Source organism: Labeo rohita, chromosome 4, assembly GCF_022985175.1.
Source record: "Labeo rohita strain BAU-BD-2019 chromosome 4, IGBB_LRoh.1.0, whole genome shotgun sequence".
Taxonomy (NCBI): Eukaryota; Metazoa; Chordata; class Actinopteri; order Cypriniformes; family Cyprinidae; genus Labeo; species Labeo rohita.
In genome coordinates, this window is record NC_066872.1 from 19572530 (window position 1) to 19595671 (window position 23142).

General features: G+C 36.1%; 1 protein-coding gene across 2 annotated transcripts in view; it reads right to left on the reverse strand.

Annotated features, from left to right (window-relative positions):
• Positions 1-7: 7 nt before the first annotated feature.
• LOC127164231 (SLAM family member 5-like) overlaps positions 8-23142 on the reverse strand; it is a 27698-nt gene continuing 4563 nt past the window's right edge. The window contains exons 4-6 of one of the 2 annotated variants that reach the window (XM_051108043.1): positions 15751-15873; positions 15581-15627; positions 8-124 (exon numbers count right to left, since the gene is read on the reverse strand). In XM_051108043.1, coding sequence (XP_050964000.1) covers positions 50-124; positions 15581-15627; positions 15751-15873 — 245 coding nt within the window. In that variant the 3' untranslated portion in view covers positions 8-49. Of the gene's footprint in view, positions 125-15580; positions 15628-15750; positions 15886-23142 lie in introns of both variants that reach the window. The other variant, XM_051108041.1, reaches the window with a different exon arrangement.

Here is a 23142-nt window from a genome sequence, read left to right on the forward strand (position 1 = left end):
ACATTGCATTTTATTTTCACTCTGTACAAAGGGTGTAAAAACCAGTGATTTAAAAGTAAGACAATGTCACACCTACACGCTGCTTTTTGGGGACATTTTCATGTGGAGCATCCACCGTTGATGTCTGAAAGAAAGCACAAACTCAATTAGGAACCTGGTAATGTGACAGGTTAATAGCTAATAATGAAATGTTGCTACAAAATTATGCAGATTAAAAGTTAATTCAGGACCAATGCCACCATGTTTAACAGAAAAAAAAAAAAAAAAAAAAAGAAAAGTTTTTATTTATGATTATTTCTTTCTTGAGAATTTCACAGTGTAGAACTGTAGCATCAACAAAAGCACAAGAAGAACATCTAGACTAGAGGAAATGACATCATATATTCAAGTCAAATACATCACGTGACTTCTTAAACAGTTGAATGAGCAAACAGATGCACAGCTGTGAGGTTTTGAAACTTAACAGGTTTTAGTTAAGCACAGGAGCAAAAATAAAATCTAAAAATGATTTTCTTTACCAACTCAGCTGGAGTAATATTACAAGTGTAAGTTCTGAAAGTTGGTCATGACAGCAGGTTGAGCTTGATACACAAGGCACATCATGGTTTTAAAATTGTAAAAAGTTTGAATGATTATATGTGTTTTTTTAATGATGATTTGATGTTTAGACTATCCATCATATAGACTGTATCGACGGAAATCCGTTACTCCAGTCACTTTTCTAATTGCTAAGCGCTATGTGAATAAAGACTTTCCTCGTTCATCCCCAAGATACTTAATTTTTGTGATAGTTTTGCGATTGATTATATATTAACCTGACCAGAAATATAATGCAGCTGTATTTTGCTTGTGCGCCCCTACATCCCCACTCCCAACTGACAGAATTTCATGTGAATATTACAGTAATTTTAGATTCCAATTCTAAAAAACATTCACGTCCTTTTATGAGCCATTTTCCGAAGCTTTGTCACTTCTCAAAGCGGAAACCAACAATCACATAAGCACAGCTCTGTAATTGCGCGCTCGTCTTTAGTCAAAGGCGCTCAAACCACTGTAGCCTAATGTAATCTATTAGCTACGCACATCATAACATTTTAGGCAAGAACCATATTATGTAATAAAACATTTTAGTAAAATGGAATTTGTATTTACCCTGATCACATTTAATAAAAATACATTTTCAAGTTTAATTATAATCCCACATGTCAATGACTATTCAAACCAACGAACAAATAAACAAATGCAGCTTGACTCATTAAATTAAATCTGACTACTGCTGCTCATCTATGATCAGATGAGTGTTCAGCTTTTAATTTTAATGCCGTTGTCTAGCTGAATTACATTATCTTTATTACTATAAACAATTAAAACGACAGGGTCAGTGCCACGCCTTGCCAATTTCTGCAGTTCTTAAGTGACTGTCAGTTGATTTTGTTTGGAAACCTCAGCAGTCTGGCTTCCTAAACCTGGTCATGCCTATTCAGGGCATTTATCTCAGCAGGCACGTGTCTACTAGATCTAGATCGGTTAGGCAGCATGGGACGTGCTGCTGCATGAAAACTGCTGCACTATGCACACAATCTTAGGCTGTATTTATACTTTTGATGATGCCACCTCAACACTACAGGACTGCTTTCAGTGCACAGACTGGAACATGTTCAGAGAGGCGGCCACCTACAACAACCACACAGACCTGCACGAGTACACTGAAACTGTGACTGGTTACATCAAAAAGTGCATTGATGATGTGACAGTCACCAGGACCATCACCACACGTGCAAACCAGAAGCCGTGGATGACAGCAGAGGTTTGTGGGCTGCTAAAGACCAGAGATGATGCATTCTGATCAGGAGACAAAGCAGCCCTAAAATCAGCAAGAGCAAAACGCTTGTATGGACAAAAAATAAATAATCACTTTACTGACAGCAAAGACCCACTGAGTCTGTGGCAAGCCCTTCAGACCATCACTGATTACAAGGCCCTGCCACAGGCCTGTGATTATGACATATCCCTCCCAGATGCACTCAGTTTGAAATGCAGAATGACACACCTGCACAAAAACTACCCATACCTCCCAACAACCAGGCACTCTGTCTGTCTCCAGCCAACGTAAGGAAGACTCTATCCAGGGTTGACCCACGCAAGGCTGCGGGCCCTGACAACATACCTTCCCGTGTACCTAACAGATACCTTCAACACCTCACTGAGCCAGGCAGTGGTCCCCACATGTCTCAAATTTACCTCCATAATTCCAGGAACAAAGAAGTCCCCTGTGTCCTGTCTGAATGACTATCGTCCCATAGCACTGACTCCAATCATGATGAAGTGCTTTGAGAGGTTAGTTATGCACAATATCAAAACCAGCCTCCCCAACACACTTGCATACCGTCCAAACCGCTCCAGGGACAATGCCATTTCCCCCACCCTACACCTGGCTTTTACTCACTTAGAAAACAAAGACTCAAATAGTCAAAGACTAGAATGCTATTCATTGACTTCAGCTCAGCATTCAATACAACAATCCCACAACAGCTCATCAACAAACTAAACCTTCTGGGCCTAAACACCTCCCTCTGCAATTGGATCTTGGACTTTTTAACTGGAAGACCTCAGTCAGTCCGTGTCGGCCACAACACCTCCAGCACTACCACACTGAGCACAGGTGCCCCACAAGTCTGTGTGCTCAGCCCGCTGCTCTTCACGCTCGTGACCCACGAATGCACTGCTAAGTTCAGCTTCAACCACATCATCAAGTTTGCTGATGACACAACGGTGGTAGGTCTCATCAGCAACAACGATGAAACAGAGAGGAAGTGGCACAACTGGTTGAATGGTGTGGTGCAAACACACAGCTGCAAAGATCATCGGTACCCCGAATATGACTTGACTTCATACAAATGCAGCTGCTGTCATTTTGTTTTGTACATTGTAATGGTAATGTATAATGGTAAGATAACTGACAAACTAGGACTGTAATTGCTAGTACTTAATTATTTATGAGGTTAAATGTTGTGAAATAAAAGTGGTATAACTACACTGTATCCCTTAAATGTCTGTCTTGAACATGCAGTTTGCTAGCAACTGATTTCTTCATGGAAGCTTTGTGTTCAAATATTCCAACTCAGATCAGTGTTTTGTGTCTAATTATTTACTTTTGTGGCATGCAGCTGTGTAATAAGTGGGATAATGTACATCCAGCCAGTTGTTATCACAAAATCAAGATGCATATTATCCCTTACTTATTTTTATTTTAATTCAAGTGATAAAGGATTTTAAATGTTTAAAAATGATTAACAGTTGAAAATATGACAAATTTAGAAAAGTAATCAAAAAGTAATCAAAAGTAATAAGTTACAATACTTTAATAACGTAATTGAAAAGTTACACTACTTCTAATCTGTAACCTATTACATTTCCAAAGTAGCCTTTACAACACTGGTCATTGCTATATAAATGGTATAAATAAGTGTGACTGGACTTTCTCTACTCTCACAACCACCCTGAGGCAGGATGAGGCTTGTATTGGTGGAACAATTTCATGACTGGAAATTTCCTGTCTCCTGTTAACGCCTGGCCGCTGTTCTAATTAGGGCCTGCTTTCATTGTGGGTGAGTGAGCAACTGGAATTTCCTGAGGTCATAACATATTGTTTTGAAGCAAGGGGCTGCTGATATGGAATGAGCAGTGAGCAATCAATGAGCAGTGACTGGAACTTCTCTATGCTCAGCACACTGATGATAAATTCCTTTAAAGTAAAAGAAAAATGGGGCAGTCACAGCCTCATGGTCAGAGAGTTGGACTTGTAACTCAAAGGTCACAGGTTTGAGTCTCATTTTTTTTTTTCTTTTTCTTTTCAGACACCAGTTGCTCCGCATTCAAATTGGTTGTCATAGTAACAACACTAATTTGTGGAGATTCAGAGCATTGTACAAAATTGCAAAAACGTCACACTTGTGGTGTTCCTGGTCAAAAATGACCAGACTCCAAACAATTGCTTATAAATCTCTCATTATGCTATATTATCACCAAATATTAGATTCAGTCTTTTTGTCAACTTGTTTTCTTTCTTTGTGTTTCTATTTGCATCTGGGAACACCACAAGAGTGACAGGAATCCGAACACAACTTGTTTTAGCACTGGTTATTTTACACAGTTGCACAACAGTTTTTTTTTTAAAAAAAGCTGCAAACGTGGGTGTGGTGCGCTGCGGAGCGGAAGGGAGAAGAGGGGAAAGAGTCAGCTTCGGGTACAGACAGTTTCATTTCGCAGCCATTGAGTTAAAAACACAAATAAATGCACAACCATTTGCGCTGTTGCACCTCTATAAACTTTTAAGGCTCGCTTTGTAAGCGGGGTTAAGTTGGTTTTGTTTTCGATATTCGTGACACATTCAGCGATAAACGCCAATAACTTTAAAACGACTTGCCCTAAAAAAGTCTAAACGGTGTGACCGCCACAGGGGCAAAGCTGATCATGTTTCACAGCCTTCATTTTCAGTATTTTCGCTCTATATAATGAGCACTGCCCCGCACAAGCCGTTGCAATGTGCATGAAGCCGGGAGAGCTCGCTCTCAGCGGAGCGTTCGGTAAGGGACCGTGGGGAAAGTGCAAGTTTTCTTCGTTTTTTGCTGTAGCTCAGTCAGCGGTGTTTTTGTAATAGCTTCTTTGTTTTAGCCTTTTATGCATGGTGTCCACATTTGTGGACAGTTATTTAACTCCATTTAGACTAATATGTTAGTATTTTATAAACTAAAATTTTGAGTAAAAGTTTTTATTCATCAAAAACCAGTCCAGGTATGTGCATGTCATGCAACAGTGGAGTCAGATTCCATAAAGTCTGATTTCTGTAATCTACTAGTATATCTATTCTATTTTTTTCCAAAGATGCTATAAATTATATTATATTGTAAAATTACAAATATATCAACATAAATAACCATTTAAAATGAATTATTATAGCATTAAATGGCAACTTTACACATACATATAGAGTCAAATTTGCATTTTGCCTGCCAAACAGGTACAGCACAGGTCAAGGAGTCAGTACAGAATAATAGAGAATATCCCAGAGGACAGTGGAAGTAAGATAAGGATGAAAATATAAGAAGTTCTTAGTATCAGCAATTTTAGATTTGATTTTTATGATTTGCCTATATTGCTAATAGGTTTCTGCATATATGTAACTACTGTTATTGTTCCACTTCCTACAATATGTGTTTTATTGTTATTATACTGTAATATTATTGTTTTTAATAACTGAACTGATATAAATAGCATAACATGCCATTAAAAAAAAAAAAACACACATTATTACATATTGTCAGTTGTTTTATGTCCCATTTTTCTCCTTTGTTCCATGATGTCAGGTAAATATTTTTTTAATAAAACTGAATTTTATTAAAACAAAAGGATTTAAATTTTAGTGTCATATTAAAATAATAACAATAATCATAAAAAAAAAAAAAAAAAAAAAAAAAAATCTAGATGTTTTCCATAAGGCACGCATGAAAGGGTTAAAGGGCCTATAGACATGAGACCAGTAGACCAGTGTCAATCAATAGAAGGGGACAGGACAGTGGGCATGCATTTCAAAATTAACATTCTTTTTGTAATAACTTTTATCAGCAGGTGGATAGAGACATAAGACCAGTGTCAATCAATAGAGGGGGACAGTGGGCATATTTCACAACCTCTTTTTTTACTCCTAATGGCTGATTAGGGAATTGCATGTCCAAAATTAACCTTCTTTTTGTAATAACTTTTTACAGCAGGTGGATAGAAACATGAGACCAGTATCAATCAACAGAGGGGGACAGTGGACATTTTTCACAACCTTCCATTTTACCCTTACTGGTAGAAAAGGGAATTGTATTGAAACAGACTCATCACTTAACACCAATTGTACATACACTATATAGACAAAAAGTATTGGGACACCCCGTCTTTAGAACATAAATAGTGGCAACAAAGATGAGATTGAAATATATGTATTTAAAAATCGTATTTCCATCTCTGTTGCATTAGTTTTAAAATTGTCTAAAATGACAGTACCCTTATGTACAAGTCATTGTTGTTTACTGATGATTTTTTGGCTCAAGGTTTGCATTTAAAATCCCTCCAGGGGTGTTAAGCTGGGATTGGGATGTGTCTTTCTGCAGACTACTCATGTTGTTCTGCACTGACTGAATCAATTATTTATTTTTGAGAAATGATTCATGTTAGATTAGAAAAGGGTCCTGTCCAAACTACTTCTATAAAAAAAAAAAAAAAAAAAAAAATTATCTACATTAAAATTATATGCTTTAACTTTCACATTTGTACTCATGGAAATGACTGAAATTGTAAATCATGTTCATTAGAAGGGTGTGTCCCAATACTTTGGTTGAAATAGTGTATCAGGTTCTTCTGAAGACCATTCAAAATACATCTATTTCTTTTGGTTGTTTAACATGAAATTACAAAAGATGAAAATTTTGTTAGATTTTTTTTCCATGTTGTCCACTAGTGACACAACAATGTCTATGCAACAATCAGGAAGAGTGAATGGCAGATTAATGTAACTTGTCATGCACGTAAAGGCATTTATAGAATGGTACTTTTTAAAATAATGTATTCTTATTTTATATAATTTTATATAATTGTTTTGCTAATACAGTCCAGAATGCTTGTAGTTCATGAAATATTAGCTTCTTTTTAATAATATCGGTTAACTTAGATGTTGTTAATATAATAAGAAGAGCATTTATACATACATAATCATATCATTTCATGCCACTGTAATTATCAAAATTATTTGGTAACACTTTAAAAAAGGGAACACTTATTCACTATTAACTAAGACTTTTCCCTCAATAAATTTCTAATTTGCTGCTTATTAATAGTTAGTAAGGTAGTTGTTCAGTTTAGGTATTGGGTAGAATTAGGGATGTAGAATAAGGTCATGTAGAATAAGTCATTAATATGTGCTTACTTACTACTAATAAATGGGTAATATTCAAGTAATATGCATGCTTATAAGCAACTAGTTAATAGACCCTAAAATATAGTGTTACCAATTATTTTAACTAATTACATGTATTTAATTTGCATAAGTGAATAGTTCAATATCATTTTTTGTGGTTTGGTTACTACTTATTACTCATAAAGTGTTTTCACTTCAAACATAGTGATGGTAGGTCTTGAGATCTGAAAGCTTTAAAGAACATTATATTTAGTAGTTTCACACTGAAGCTAGTTTGTAGAAAAAGGTGCACATAGGAGAAGATTTAGAATGTATTTATTCCACATGACACAGAAAAAAGGTATCCACAGATAGCAAACATGAGGTTGAAACATTAACCAACAAAGTCAAACTGAAAGGGCAAGAACGTAAGTAGACAGAACAAATGAAATAATTAGCAACACCACAGGTGAAGTAGTCTTATTAAAAATTGTAACACAATTTTTTTATTCCCTCAGGTCTTACAAAACGGAAGACATAATGTAGCTTATTGTTGATATTATTTTAATCATTTTTTTAGCACTCCTTTTTGCAAACCTGTGGTGTTTTTGGTGTATGTTTTGTTACGCCTGGATTTTGCATTCCACACATATAGGTCAGCTTGCCATCCCGCATGGCCATTTAATTAACTAGTATGTTCCTGATGCTTAAAATTCTAAATTGTTTTAATAACTATTTTGTCATAACAGAATAATGAATGAAAGGTCTAAGATCAAAGATTTATTTGGCACCTGATTGTCTGTGCACATTTATGTATTAATTATAGTCTTCCTGCTAGTAAATCTATCCATCTACCTCTCTCACTCTAACCATATGCTCATCTATACAGTGGTGAAAATTATTAGAACACTATAATTTTCAAAAGCTTTAAACTGTTTAAAGTCAGTTATCTATATCTTTATCTGTAGCTGTCAGTAGAAAATTTCAGCGTACATTTCCACACTTTAATTTAGCAATTATTTTTAATAATGCAGTCAGAATTTTGTACTACACACAGTGATCTGATCTCATCATCATCCAGTCTGTCTGAAATGACATGAAGAAACTAAACAAACTGAGACAGACTAAATCCAGAAGAACTGTAGCAACATCTCCAAGATGCTTTAAGAAAGCTACCTGCAAAGCTCCTGAGAAACTATGCGCAAGTGCACCGAGGTCAAAAGCTGAGTTAAACACAAAGTATGGTCACACCAAATGTTGATTTACTTTAGTTAACAGAAGTTAATTGATAAATAAATGATATTTATGACAATTTTTGACAGCATCTTCATTTTACTGTGTTTTTACACAAGTTCACGAGGGTTATTTAAACATCTTGGAGAAATTGCCACAGCTCTTCAGGATTTATTCTGTCTCGATTAATCTTAATGTCATTTCAACCAGACTCAATGATCATCACATAAATCAGATGTCTGTGTGGAGCACTGGTTGTTGCCACACCAACATTTCATTTATTTGTTCAAATTAATGGCAAAATATATGTTTGGAAATGTAAAATGATATTTCGTACTGACACACTACTCCAATAAATAGAAAAAACAGAATTAAAATCATTTTTAGCCAAAAACATTGGTCACCACTTAGTTCGCTATTTATACATCTGTCTGTCCATCCATTTAATCATCTATATATTTCTGTGTGTCATCCATCCGTCCATCTACCTATATGTCTGTCTGTCTGTCTATCCATTTGTCGATACACTGGTCTGTCTGTCTGACCAAATGGTTACAATAAAACTTTGATTTGTGATATTGTATTTTCAGTATTCAACCCCAAACAGCATTGCTCCCTGTGTGGAAAAGAGTCTCCATTTGGAAGCGTGGGTCCGAACACATGGGTTTGTGTCATTTTCAATGAGAAATTAGTAATTAGATGAGCTATTATAGAATCTGTAGATCTCAAATGTTAAATTATTTCAACTAAATAGATAATTATTATGCAGATAATTAGTATACAGTTAATCTAGGAATGACATTTAATCAAATATTTAGTAGTATTTTGTATTAGGTAAATAAAAATCGAAAAGTTTTATTATTTTTACTGTATGTTCAATTGTGTACATTTTAATTTGATGTTTTTTTGAAACTACTATTACTTGCTTATTAATAGAGTATTAAAAGAATGTAGTACAGTTTATTTTGAACTTAAAATGTTCAGTATAATTAAAAATTAAGTTTACTTGTGACAATTTTTATTTCCACTAGATTCAGTGCAGCAACTGTGAAAGATGGTACCACTCTGTCTGTCTCGGCATGACGAAAAAAGAGGTACAGAAATGGAAGACAAGAAAGTGGTTGTGTGTTTGCTGTAAGTAAAAAGTACTTTACAAGTGTATGTGTTAAAATATATTGCTTACTATTGTAAGTTTTTTGTTGTTGTTGTTTTTTGCTTTGATCAGGTACTTGTAAATGTTAAAATCAGTACATTTTAAAATCTGTATAAATTTTTGATCAGTGAATAAATACCAGTTCTGTCAAAATGGCTATTGCACTGTTGGCTGTTGTTGTTTCTAATTAGTTTACAGTATTAACAGGAAAATTCTGCATTACATAAATGTTGTCATTGTAAGGATGTAAATAAGGTACGATTTGTAAATGCAACTACTTTGTGCAACAGTAAGGAATAAATGTGAGGTTGTGTAAGTTGACCACTGTCTTCCTCTATTAACTGAGTTATTACAAAAAGGAGGTTAATTTTGTACATGCAATTCCCTTTTCTACCAGTAGGGGTAAATTGGACAGTTGTGAAAAATGTCCACTGTCCCCCTTTATTGATTGACACTGGTTTCATGTCTCTATCTTCCTGCTGTAAAAAGTTATTACAATAAGAAGGTTAATTTTGGACATGCAATTCCCTAATCAGCCATTAGGGGTAAACAAGAGGTTGTGAAAAATGCCCACTGTCCCCCTCTATTGATTGACACTGGTTTCATGTCTCTGTCTCTGAAATGTAAAAAGTTATTACAAAAAGAAGGTTAATTTTGGACATGCAATTCCCTTTTCTACCAGTAGGGTAAATTGGAAGGATGTGAAAAATGCCCACTGTCCCCCTCTATTGACTGACACTGGTCTCATGTCTCTATGATCCTGCTGACCAAAGTTATTTGAAAAAGAATGTTAATTTTTGGACATGCAATTCTGCAATTAGCCAGTAGGGGTAAAAAAGAGGTTGTGAAAAATGTCCACTGTCCCCTTCTATTGACTGACACTGGTCTCATGTCTATAGGCCCTTTAACCCTTTCATGCATGCATTATGGAAAACATTATCTAGATTTTTTTTTTTTTTTTTATGATTCTTTTTATTATTTTAATATGACGCTAAATTTGAAATCCTTTTGTTTTAATAAAATTCAGTTTTATTTAAAAAAAATATTTACCTGACATCATGGAACAAAGGAGAAAAATGGGACATAAAGCCACAGCTGACAATATGTAATAATGTGTTTTTTTAATGGCATGTTATGCTATTTATACCAGTTAAGTTATTAAAAACAATAATATTACAATATAATAACAATAAAACACATTGTAGGAAGTGGAACAATAACAGTAGTTACATATATGCAGAAACCTATTAGCAATATAGGCAAATCATAAAAATCAAATCAAAAATTGCTAATATTAAGAACTTATTATATTTTCATCCTTATCTTACTTCCACTGTCCTCTGGGATATTCTCTATTATTCTGTACTGACTCCTTGACCTGTGCTGTACCTGTTTGGCAGGCAAAATGCAAATTTGTCTCCATATGTATGTGTAAAGTGGCCATTTAATGTTATAATAATACATTTCATGTTGATATATTTGTTATAATACAATATAATATAATTTATAGCATCTTTGGAAAAAATGAATTGATATACTAGCAGATTACAGAAATCAGACTTTACAGAATCTGACTCCACTGTTGCATGACATGCACATACCTGGACTGGTTTTTGATGAATAAAAACTTTTACTCAAAATTTTAGTTTATAAAATACTAACATATTAGTCTAAATGGAGTTAAATAACTGTCCACAAATGTGGACACCATGCATGAAAGGTTAAAACAAAGAAGCTATTACAAAAACACCGCTGACTGAGCTACAGCAAAAAAAAACGAAGAAAACTTGCACTTTCCCAACGGTCCCTTACCGAACACTCCGCTGAGAGCGAGCTCTCCCGGCTTCATGCACATTGCGACGGTTTGTGCGGGGCAGTGCTCATTATATAGAGCGAAAATACTGAAAATGAAGGCTGTGAAACATGATCAGCTTTGCCCCTTTGGCGGTCACACCGTTTAGACTTTTTTAGGGCAAGTCGTTTTAAAGTTATTGGCGTTTATCGCTGAATGTGTCACGAATATCGAAAACAAAACCAACTTAACCCCGCTTAATTAGCAGCTCTTTATATCCCTTTGATGGGTTGCGTCAAAGAGTTGTAAAAACTGCTATTACGCTCACTATATGAATGAATCGCATTCGTGCCGAACTCTTACAAAGCAATCAAAAACAAGCACTTTCCTTCAATCCATGAACGTTTTTTTTTTTCAGTTAATATAAGAAGAGTTCAGATGCAAAACCAGCTAAAAGCCATCTCGGTCAAAAATGAGATAATGATACCGAGTGAATGCTCCTGACACATATTATACGTCCATCAAATACTTTTACTTCTAACTCGCTAAATTCCAGCCTCAGCCCAATCAGAAGTACCAGTACTTACATAGAAATCTATACAAAGTAGCCAGAAAGAAATGCTCATTTTTAAGAACCTCAGATGGATTTAGAGGCTTTTGCATCTGAACTGTCCAAAAGCAATCTCACAGTCTGAAGCGTCTGTCATAGCAGATCAACACACCCTGCCGTGAATAATTAGGTGAAGTGTCTTCTCATTGGATAAGAACATGCAGCCGGTTTCACACTGCAAGCGCAAGCAGGACCTAAGCAGCACGTATTTTTTTCGGCGCCCATGTTAACCAATGAGAGCATACACACCGCCCGCAGTGGCGGCGCGGCAGCGCGTAGCAGGAGCCGAGCAGAAGTGTCGTTTCAGCCCCGAGTCTATTTTTGCTGCGCCGCTTACGCTCGTTTTCAGTAGCAATGTATTGATTATGGCCAAAATACACAGGAAAAAGTAGCAGTTTTACCCCAAAAAGTACATTGATGATATCTACCGTGCTGTAAACACAGTATTATGTAATTAACAAGATAAAAAATATTTTGTCCCGAACTTCCAAAACAAGTTTAATGTATACTTTTTTTTTTTTTTTTTTTTTTTTTCTGACGTTACTGATTAATTGTAATTATTATATTAGCCTATATATATAGCCTACCTTTATTATTACAACTACATGTTGCCATAAGAACAGGTGTCATGCTGACATCATGATGACACTTGTAAACAAACGCACGTGTCACAGGCCGGTAGTTTACAGAGTGCAACTGCCAAGAAGACCATCATGGAGGACACTCGTCTCATCGTAGAAGTTGAAAAAACATACAATCATTTGTGATCCTCAACATTTACTGTATAAAGACTTCCAGGCAAAAGTCAACAAAAACACAGATGAAACCTAAGTTTAAAAAAATAATAATTTAGTAATAAAATAAGCTTCTTTACCTTAATTACATGGAAATAAAGCAATGCCAACTTAACCATTATAGCGAAATCTGTACAAAAGACGCGTTTCAGGTGCGCGCTGCAAATGCTGCCGGTGTGAAAGCAAAATGGCTGCGTGCTGCTTCCGCTCTGATTATGTGCTGCACACGTGCTGCTTACGTCCTGTTTACGTGCAGTGTGAAACTGGGGTCATGAAGAGGCTTGTTTGAGATGAGCAAATTCTGCGCAGAATCGATCACCGTTGATCACCGCAAGATGTATGCCGGTTAGAAATGTGTCCGAGTTACGTCCACCTTGCTCTCATGTCATGCTGACGTGTGCCAAAAACTCTGTGGCTGTGTCGGATTGAGCAATCGGGCGCAGTAGCTCTCCACCGACTGCGCTGACCAAAAGCACGATGGGAAACGCCTGGATGACGACACAGCTTAAAGCTCATTGGTTCAGACAACCGTGATGTTGCCCTTCTTTTCTAAAATGTTTTATTTTTTAATCTAATATCATGTGATTATGTGTTTAAATTATGCATGAATATTCCCAAACACTGTGCCAGTGCACGTCACAAACTGTGATGTCAGCACAAGCAGCAGCCTCCCGGTCTCCCTCTTGAAGCCAACATTGAAGTGAATAAAACTGCAATTCATCGACTGGCCGCTAGAGACTGGCTGCAAAAGGGAGTCAATCCCATAGACTCCCCATGTTAAAATGTTCAACTTTACAGAAAAAAAAAAAAAAAAAAAAAAAAAAAAAATGTTTACAGCCTGGTACAAAAAGTGGTTTTGGTCTATATAGCTAATTTTGCCCTTCATGTCAACTATAAAGGGGGGTGATTTTTATATATATATATATATAACTCATCCATTTAAATTATATTAAGCCTTAAAGCGCTGCATAATTTAGCGTGGTTTTAGCAACTAGCTCCAGCGACATCCCGCCTCTTTTCCCATTTTCGACTATCCAGGAGTGACGTGCAGTGACGGGATTCCAAGATGGCTACTGCTGACTCCCACCCACTAAAAGCTTAAAAAATGCTCTTCAGAAACCTACCGGTGATGTCACGGACAGTACGTCCATATTTTTTTTTTTACAGTCTATGTGTCAGCACAATGTAAATTTTAAACCCGGAAGATGAAAATAGCACAAAAAAGCTCAAAATTAACCAGACAATTAAAATTAATGGATGCTAACATCACTGTAAAAAATTTGTTGAATCAACTTAAAATAATTTGTAACCTGGCTGCCTTAAAATTTTAATTTCAGTCAACTCAAAAAAAGTTTATTCAACTTGAAATGTTCAATTATACTAAGTGACAACTTAGATATTTGAGTTGAATCAACTTAAAATTTTAAGGCAGCTGGATTACTTACCCATCTGTTAGGTTTAGCAAACACAAATGTCTAAGTTGTTACTTAGTACATGTTATGGTGCGAGTGAGACGAGAGGCGAGCGGATCCACGTGCAAGCTTTTATTGGAAGGACTAGACAGATACATGGTCAGGCAGGCAGGGTCAAAACAGTAGCGAGCATTATCCATAGGGGCGATCCGAGAGAGAAGAGTCCAATAACCAGAGCGAGAGTCCAATAGGCAGGCGGCGATGAGTCGTAAACGATAAACCAGGCGCGAATACAAACTAGGGAACGAGAAACACGGGGTCTAGGAAACTAGGAAACATAAACAAGATAACAACAAAGCAACACTCTATGCAGTGTACAAGGAAGTCCGGGGTTTTATAGAGCGCCTGATTGGTCAAACAATCAGCGGTGGAGGATGGGAGATGTAGTCCAAAATGCAAAGCAACAGTCAGAGAGCACGAAAAAGTGACATCTGGTGGTTTAGTCCGCAGAACACGACCAGATGACAGTACAACTTAACATTTTAAGTTGACTAAACTTATTTTAGTTGACTGAACTTAAAATTTTAAGGCAGCAGGGTAACAAATTATTTTAAGTAGTCTGGGGTTTAATGAACCAAATGAGCACATTTTTTCTATAAAAAATGTTTAATTGGCTTTTAAATTACATATATTGCAAATATTATATATTACATAATATTACATGACACGCTGATCTTGTAAAATGCATTGGCACAAAAACACACACCTTTTGGACCAATATTGCCACAAATACTGCCCAAACAAAATACTGATTTTGTGCACTTTTTACTATACCAATATTTTAATTTGGCCTTGAAACTTTAACGCAAACAAACAAAAAAACAAATAAAAAAAAAAACCTCGCACTGACAGCCCATTGATCTAATGGTGCAAACTTTGCATGCAACAATCAGGCAGCAATTGACAGCACTCTGATTCAATGGCATACAGGAATCATCAGATTGACAGTACTCTAGCCCAATGATATTGGGGGATCCAGTGGGGCAATAATATTTCAAGGTGACCATGCTCTTTATCACAATTCCACCAAAATGTAGTGCCAGTAGTGCGCTCATTGGCACCCCAAGCAACCGCCTGGCTTGCCTATGCCTAGAAACGTTACTGAAATGAGCAGACTCCCTAACCCGTTGGTGCCCAACCCTGTTCCTGGAGGTCTACCTTCCTGCAGAGTTTAGTTCCAATGCTGATCAAACACACTTCTCTGTAATGATCAAGTGCTCCTTCAGATCCTAATTGGTTGGTTCAGGTGTGTTTGATCAGGGTTGGAGCCATGACTGCTCCTGAAGAGTGCATCTTCAACAGTGTGCAATAAGAGGCTTTTTAAAAACAGCATCACTAAGTGAAGGAGAAAGATTCTGTGGTAAATTGCCGCCTGATATCATCTATGTAGTGGCTAAGCCAACCAATCAGGTGAATGCTCAAAGACTATTGGCTACTGTGATGCAATAGAGTGATTTAATCAGGGCTTCAGGATCTCAGAAAAGGGTTTCCCCCATAAATATTGTTGAGAGACACAATAATAGAACTGTTTTCTGTGGTAAATAAAAGTTTCATTTAGTCAGACTGCAAATCATTCATAATCTTACCATGTTTTGTATTGTTGCTTTACCGAATTCTTCCTCCTGGGTCATGACTACATTAACAATAATTCAGATGAGTTAAAACACAACAGAGTTTGTATATGTAGAATTTTGTATATGTGATTCAAAAGCATTAATTCTAGTTAATATGTGTAGTTAATATTTGAGTTCCTGACCTCTTTTCTTGTAGAAGCAGTATATCCCGAATGCAGCTACAAACAACAGAGATCCAGCAGGAGCAGCAACAGCACAAATCAGCACTATCCTATAGTGTAAGACTGGAGGATGTGGAGGAGAGTCTGAAAGAGGTGCTATGAGAGTGTTATTAGTGTGAAATATATTGGTCTACAACAAAAGAGATCAGGTCAGTGAATAAACAGACATATCAGGACTGCCATACCTGAACATGTGTGACAGAGTTTGCTGATGTCCAGATGTCTGGTCTGGTTGCTGATGGGATTGTTGATCTCACAGCTGTAGGTGTTTTTATCCTGATATTCCACCTCCAGAGGTAGAGAGAGACTGATGCTGAGATCAGACACACTGATGCTGGACAGTAAACTGTTTCCTTTGTACCAGGAGAGAGTCACATCACTCACATTCACCACTGAACACACCAATAAACAATTCTGCGGTGATGATGATGATGATGATGAAAAACATTCTGAAGACTTGCTGCTGATGACAGGAACAGACAGATTGAGCTGGAAAACATGAGAAATAAGGATAAATATGCATAAATTTAATTAATTATCTTATTTTTGGTTCTATATGTTGATTTGGTTATGCAAAAAGCTAATAAAACAAGCACAGGACTTGTTAATGATTCCAGAAGCTCTACTGATTTTAGCTATCAGAGAGTTTTCAGCTCCAAATTTCCACAGTATGTCATCATCTTTATGTAATTCAGTTACATCATTGTTAAGAGTGACAGAATCTCCCTCCATCACTGACACCGACTCACCAAAAACACCTGATGAACAAAAAGATTTTACACAGGTTAATTCTATTTTTGGTTTATAAAGCCTGTAATTAGTTTGTAATCTTTAATAGCAGTAGAAACATGTAACATAACAAGCCACATATATGAACAGATATATGTGAGTGAATCAAAATTCAGCTGTAGAACAAATAAGTAAACAGGTTACATGATGAATAATTAATTACTACTTGAAAGTATAAGTTTAAAAATGCTGGATGCATTAAATACATTTGTTATTATAGACTTTTGTGACATTTGTAACTGCTTAGGGATGATTTGCATTTGTAACCATTGAGAAAACAAAGACAAATTTCAACACTATAGATGAAAATAATCAAATAAGAACCACAGAAGGATCTTATTACTTTGAAATGTGAAGAAATGACACATATGTTCATACGATACGTTCATACTCACCGATCAGACACCAGCTGCACAAAGAGAACAGAAACACGTGAAACATTTTCAGTTGTCCAATATGAAGTCTGATCTAATAAGAGTGTTAATGAAAGCACGACTGATCTAAACAAACACAACGGAACTGTGAATCCTCCCACGACTGAGTTTGACCCTCCTAATGCAAATGCGCATGCGCATGTTATATATAGTAACATATGTAATATGTTAAAACTACATGTCATGGTAAAGTTAAGACTATCGCTACTGATCATAAAATGGTTTTGGATATTTATTCAGGACTTAATTATAACAGATGGGGAAAAGTACGTAGTTAAACCTGCATATGATCTCATAGTACCAGTTTACTGAAGTGCATCTTCTGAGTCAAACTGAAACCTACTGTGGTTTGATGTCTTTAGACTTGTGGTTTGATGGGTGGACCAACATTTCGTAGATAAAGATGGCTATTAAGAGCTAATGTGTTTTGTTTGTTGGTGAAGTTTTTCCCTTTCCTGCAACAATTATTAACTTAATTTTATATCAACTGTATTAAGTGATGTTCTTCTGCTGTTTGTTTGCGTGTCATGCATGTCTTACATTCAGTCAGGATCTCTGACCATCACAAACATCAGAACCACAGACTCTGGAATTTATCTACAAAACCACAGTAGAATCATAAAGAGCTTCAGTGTCACTGTCATTATGAAGCATAATTTAGTCATTTACTGCATTTTTCCTGTTAGGAGTGTTAAAATACAGTTTCAGTCCAGATTAATACTATCTTTATAAATGTTTTGTTTGTTTTGAAACCATTTTTTTTAGAAACTGCTAGTAAATATCACAAACAATTACAAATAGTCAGTGAGTAACACACTGAATTCAATTAAATTTTTAAGTTCAAAGACTGAAGTAGTGTTTTCTTGTAAAACATACTGGAAACATAATCTTTTATAGAGTCCAAATCCTGACCCTACCTATAAAACAATATAAATATAGATAAGGAAGTATATTCAGATTGGTCATAGTCATAACACTAAAAGAATAAATAGTCTGTTTCCTGTTGAGCTCCTGTTTCCTGCACATGAGCTCAACTAAAAAAATTGCAGTTTTAGTCACTATTGTGTTGGCTTCAAGAGGGAGACCGGGAGGTTGCCGCTTGGTTTGACAAAGCCCTATTTTTGCCATGTCACAAACTTCAGTAACCAATCATGTCAAAGGACAGATTCCTACAATTAGCATGCAAAATATTCCAATAGGATTATCAGCACAAACCCAAATATCAAATAGAGCATTAAATAGAGCATGTAGAGCACTAAATAGAGCATTAAATAGAGCACAACCGCTAGGCGCTAACCGGTAACTTGAAAAATAACCCGCGGCAACAGTGTAAAAGTAGCCCAGAGTAAGACGCACCTCTCCACCTTACTCGCGGGCGCGAACTGGGATCACAAACGAGGCTGCATATTCGAGCCTTCAAGGCATTTTGAGGGCACAACATCGTCAAGTAAGTAACTTTAACAAATGTTATAGTATCCACTGTCGTTGTCCGCTGGTAAAAACATAGTTTTATCAGTCATTATCCGTTTTTCGCCATTATATCGCCTTTACTACAGTTCAGTTTGTGGATCAGGGTGCTCTGGCTGAAACGACTGCGTGGGGGCGGGGCTAATTTGCATATTCATAGACCCGAGTTTTGTACTAAGAAGAGTAATACAGACATTTCCAAACAATCTGAAATCCATAATGAGGAAGATCATTCATAAATGGAAAACATTCAAGACAGCTGCCAATCTGAACTTTTTCAGTGGGAGAGGTGATGTTAAAGGTTGCAAACCTATAGGCCTAGTATTCTGGTTCACACTCATACCAATTGGTGGCGGTAAAGCGCCAGCTCGTTGTTTGCCAACCGCCAATAAACCCTAGAAGAAGAAAAGGAGACGACTCTTGTCCTCTAGTGGTGAAACATTGTATTAGTTTCGTTTCTGAGGGTGTGTATGTCTACTTCTCTGGCGGTTTTTAGGTTTACAATACACAAACATTAGGTGGACACACATGCATTTGATGCGGGATGCCATTTATGTAAAACGAAACAACATCACAGCTTTGCAGACCAACACACACAGATGCTAGTGCTATCGCGGGTGTGTTATAAACAATTAAACATGTGTATGTTTTATTGTCATATAGCGTGAAATCATTGAGATATTTTATGCTCTTTATTTGACATTAAGAATGTTTTATGTCACCGCTCATGTTCATGTGATGTCAAACTCAAAGGCTCTGTACCGCAGGAGGTGTTTAAATACAGGGGCGTTCCCTAGAGCTAATCATTCGGGGCTGCAATCAAAAGTTGGTCATTACACTTAAATGAAGTCGGACTAGTATCTGTAAATATTATGCCGCAAACACTATTTAAATATGAATCCTGCATGTTCTGCGTGTCTTTTTTATGAATGAACGGGGAGGACGCGCGGTTTCTTTACTTGTAATACTGATGCGCGTGTGAGGCTCGCAGTGATTTCAGCGTCTGCAGTTTCACTAAATGAGGACATAAATACATTCACAACAACTCCAAAACTGCTCTGAGAGTCACTTCATGGGCATTTCACTGTTTCATTTGAGTAAAACAAGCCTCAAATATACACACAGAAGTGTACAGGTATTCACGGCAACCGTCAGTCAAAGTAAAAGTTCGGTTTAACTTTATTAACCATTTAGTAATGTACGTGCCTACTACAACTACTACTACGACGACTACTACTATTAATTAATTAAAATTTCTATTTTTTTTTTTTTTTTTTTCACACAATATTTCTTCCATGTTTTAAATTTGAATAGTAAATAAAATAGAATTTTCATTAGAAGATCAATTTATTTAATATTTAATACCTTCATTTGATAACCAGAAAAATACACAACACAGAATTCCATTTAAAATAAATAAATAAATAAATAAATAAATAAATAACAGTTGTTTTTTTATGCATTCAAATAAACAGACATGCTAAAACATATTTGGTAACAATAAAATGTAAGGTGAAAAAAAAAAAAAAAAAAAAAAAAAAAAAAACATTTCATGGGGTCTTAAACATGTATTTTTTCTTGACTTTTGATAAATTCAAATTCAAATTTGAAATTGCTGGTAAATCGTATAAGATTCATGGTTTTAATTAATTACATATGATTAATTTCACTTTGATTAATAAAATTAAAATTTAACCATTAAAAAGAAGTCCAGAAAAATTAAAACAAAAAATGGAATTAAAAAGCTCCCACCCAACACCACTAGCCCCTAATGTTTTGGCATCAGCCCCGGATGTTTTAAAATCCTAGAAACGCCCCTGTTTAACTAGCATGGTATCAAGATTTTTCAAGGAAGTAAACACCCACTACTATGACTGGTTTGTGTACGTTTGACAGTCTATGTCCTTCACAGATAGGTTAAAAATGCATAAATACTCATATCAAACAATCTGTCAGACAAAGCAATAGTGTCCACATCATTAAAATGGCTAAACACACTTGTGTTGCGACATGACTGCTGGATCCAATATAGTCAGCATATCATCTTTTAGTTTCAATCTTTCTGAAAGTCCTGGGTGAAATCGTGCCTTGTTTGTAAACAAAAATGAAGTGAATAAAAAAAGAAAAAAATGCTTACTGACGCAGTCTGAAACTTCATTAAAAATAAAGTTAAGCCACTTTTTCCCTAATGTTGGAGTAATAACTTGAGAGGGACAGGAGATCTGTTCAAGATTGCATTTACTCTGAGAAGTTCATCAACAAACAGTATGCACTCTCATAGAAATGGGTATTTCTTGGCACTGAGCTTAAAAATCTTTCTCATCTCTATTGGCTATTTCCATTGCTTGGGCTATTTTCAGTGCCCTTTCAAATGCTAAAACCGGCTCTGCCAATAGTCTACGTTGAATACGGTGATCATTTATGCCATATACCAGTCTACCCTGAAGCATTTCTGTCAATTTTTCTCCATAATTACAATCATGAGCCAATTTCCTCAGTACTGCCACATAAGCACAGTTTCTCTGTCTTGTCTTGATCTTGAATTTAATTTAAATCATTGTACAATTTCACTGGGCTTTGGATTGAAATACTTTTTAAGTAATTCCACTAATTCACCAAATGTCTTCGTTCCTGGTTTAACTGGACTTAATACATTTCTCAGTAGACTATATGTTTGACTTCCCACAGAGCTCTACAATATAGCTTTCTGCTTGGCTGCTTCTGTAATCTCATTTGCCTCGAAGAAATGTTGCAAGATTTCAAAATTCTTCCCAAGACTGAGATTGACTATCAAATGGTGTGACTGTTCCTACCATATTGGCCATCTTATTTTCCAAAGCTCCAATTCATAGAGATCCAGTTCCTTTCCAGTTTTCCTTTTTGCCAATAAATGTAATAACTTGAGAGGGACAGGAGATCTGTTCAAAATTGCATTTACTCTGAGAAGTTCATCAACAAACAGTACACTCAATCACATCACAGGTGGATTCCATATGCACACACTATGCGTTCTTCTCTGCTGCTTTTTAAGCACCTACAAACAGCATTAGCTTGCCCTCTACAGGTCATCCTTGTTTCTGACTCTACAACAGCTGGGATCAGAAGGCATGAAACAATTTGCACTAAACCGTGTCTTGTTTTTATTTTATTTATTTAGTTTTTTAGCTTTCTTTATCATTTTGTTTCTGCATAGACCAGGGTTGCCAGGTTTTCACCGCAAAAAATATGCCCAATTGGGAAATCAAAAACAACCCGCAGCAACAGTGTTAAAGTAGCCCAATTCACCGTAAAACCGCAGACTTGGTGTAGACCTGCACATTTGCCTCTCTCCATTACGTGAGTGTATCGATGGGCGGAGCTAAACATGTAGCGACGTCGATCTTCTTCTGCAGAGGCAGCAGTTATCTATTACATCACAGAGTAGAACTAGGGCGGCCCTCGACTAAAGATTTTTCTGGTCGACTAGTAGTCGTTCATTTTAAGTATTAGTCCACTATTAGTCGCACGATTAATAATAAGCCATACAATTAATAATAATGATGAGCCTTTAATTGCCTAAAAAAAGCGCTCAAGCGAACACATAAATAATAATAATAATAATAATAATAATAATAATAATAATAATAATGAATGTGTCAGGGAAACACAGCTGCATTAATGATAATTTATTGAAAAACTGCTGCGTTCTTTGTTTTCGGTTTAAGAGATGAAGTCGGCGAAACTGACTCGTCATCCCTGCAGAAGTGAATGCGCCTGTTTGCATGTTTCATACGGATTACATAATGTGAGAATATTTGTTTTCCGTTTGAATTCATTTTGAAGGTAAACATTTTGCTCTCTACAGATATATTTTTTTCACGTCGGTAAGGCAAGTATTCAAGGAGTTTCGAGGTTTCATGATCAAGTTCAGTGATCGAGACGGCAGAAGGCGCATCCTGTTTGCTTTAATTATTTTGCGAAAAAGTGTTTTTTATTCTGAGTGCACACAAATAAACGTAGAGTCTTTACAGATTCGAAATATTCGTATCCTGAAGAAGGCTGTGCATCCCGAAATGCGTAGATCTACACTTGTTGTTAATTGTTTTAATGATTTAGCCCAGTCCATTAAAGGCTTTTTTTCTACACGAGTGCCTTGGAATATTTCGTTTTTCAGTTGAAATTTACCTCCATATGTCCAAAGAGCACCGCTGATTTACTGAAGAGACCAGTGCAGCACTCTTGGCCTTTGTTATTTTGTTAAGAGTCGAAATATCTATTACTTTTGACCACAAATTACAGTATTTTAAGAGCAAGCGGCCGCACCCAGGCCTCCATTTGTCATGCAGTCAGCGCGCTGCTATTCAGCTTCCACACACTGCACAGACACATCAATAGCGCACATGAGATTGAGCAGCCACGTGAAGTTGCTACTACTTACATATTTCATATTTGTATACAAATTGTAAAACTGCGTCACTCCCAGTGTTTTTTTTTTTTTTTTTTTTTTTTTTTTTTTTTTTTGGCCGACCATGCCTCTTTTTGTCGACTAATGGTTAGAACAGTTCAAAAGCTTTCTTTTTTTTTACAGATTGGCTTCAATATAAGCGGGTTTTAGACTAACAACAAAGTTTTGAGTTTTGAAACTTACAGTATGTTTTTATAGTACAATGACCACTTATATGTC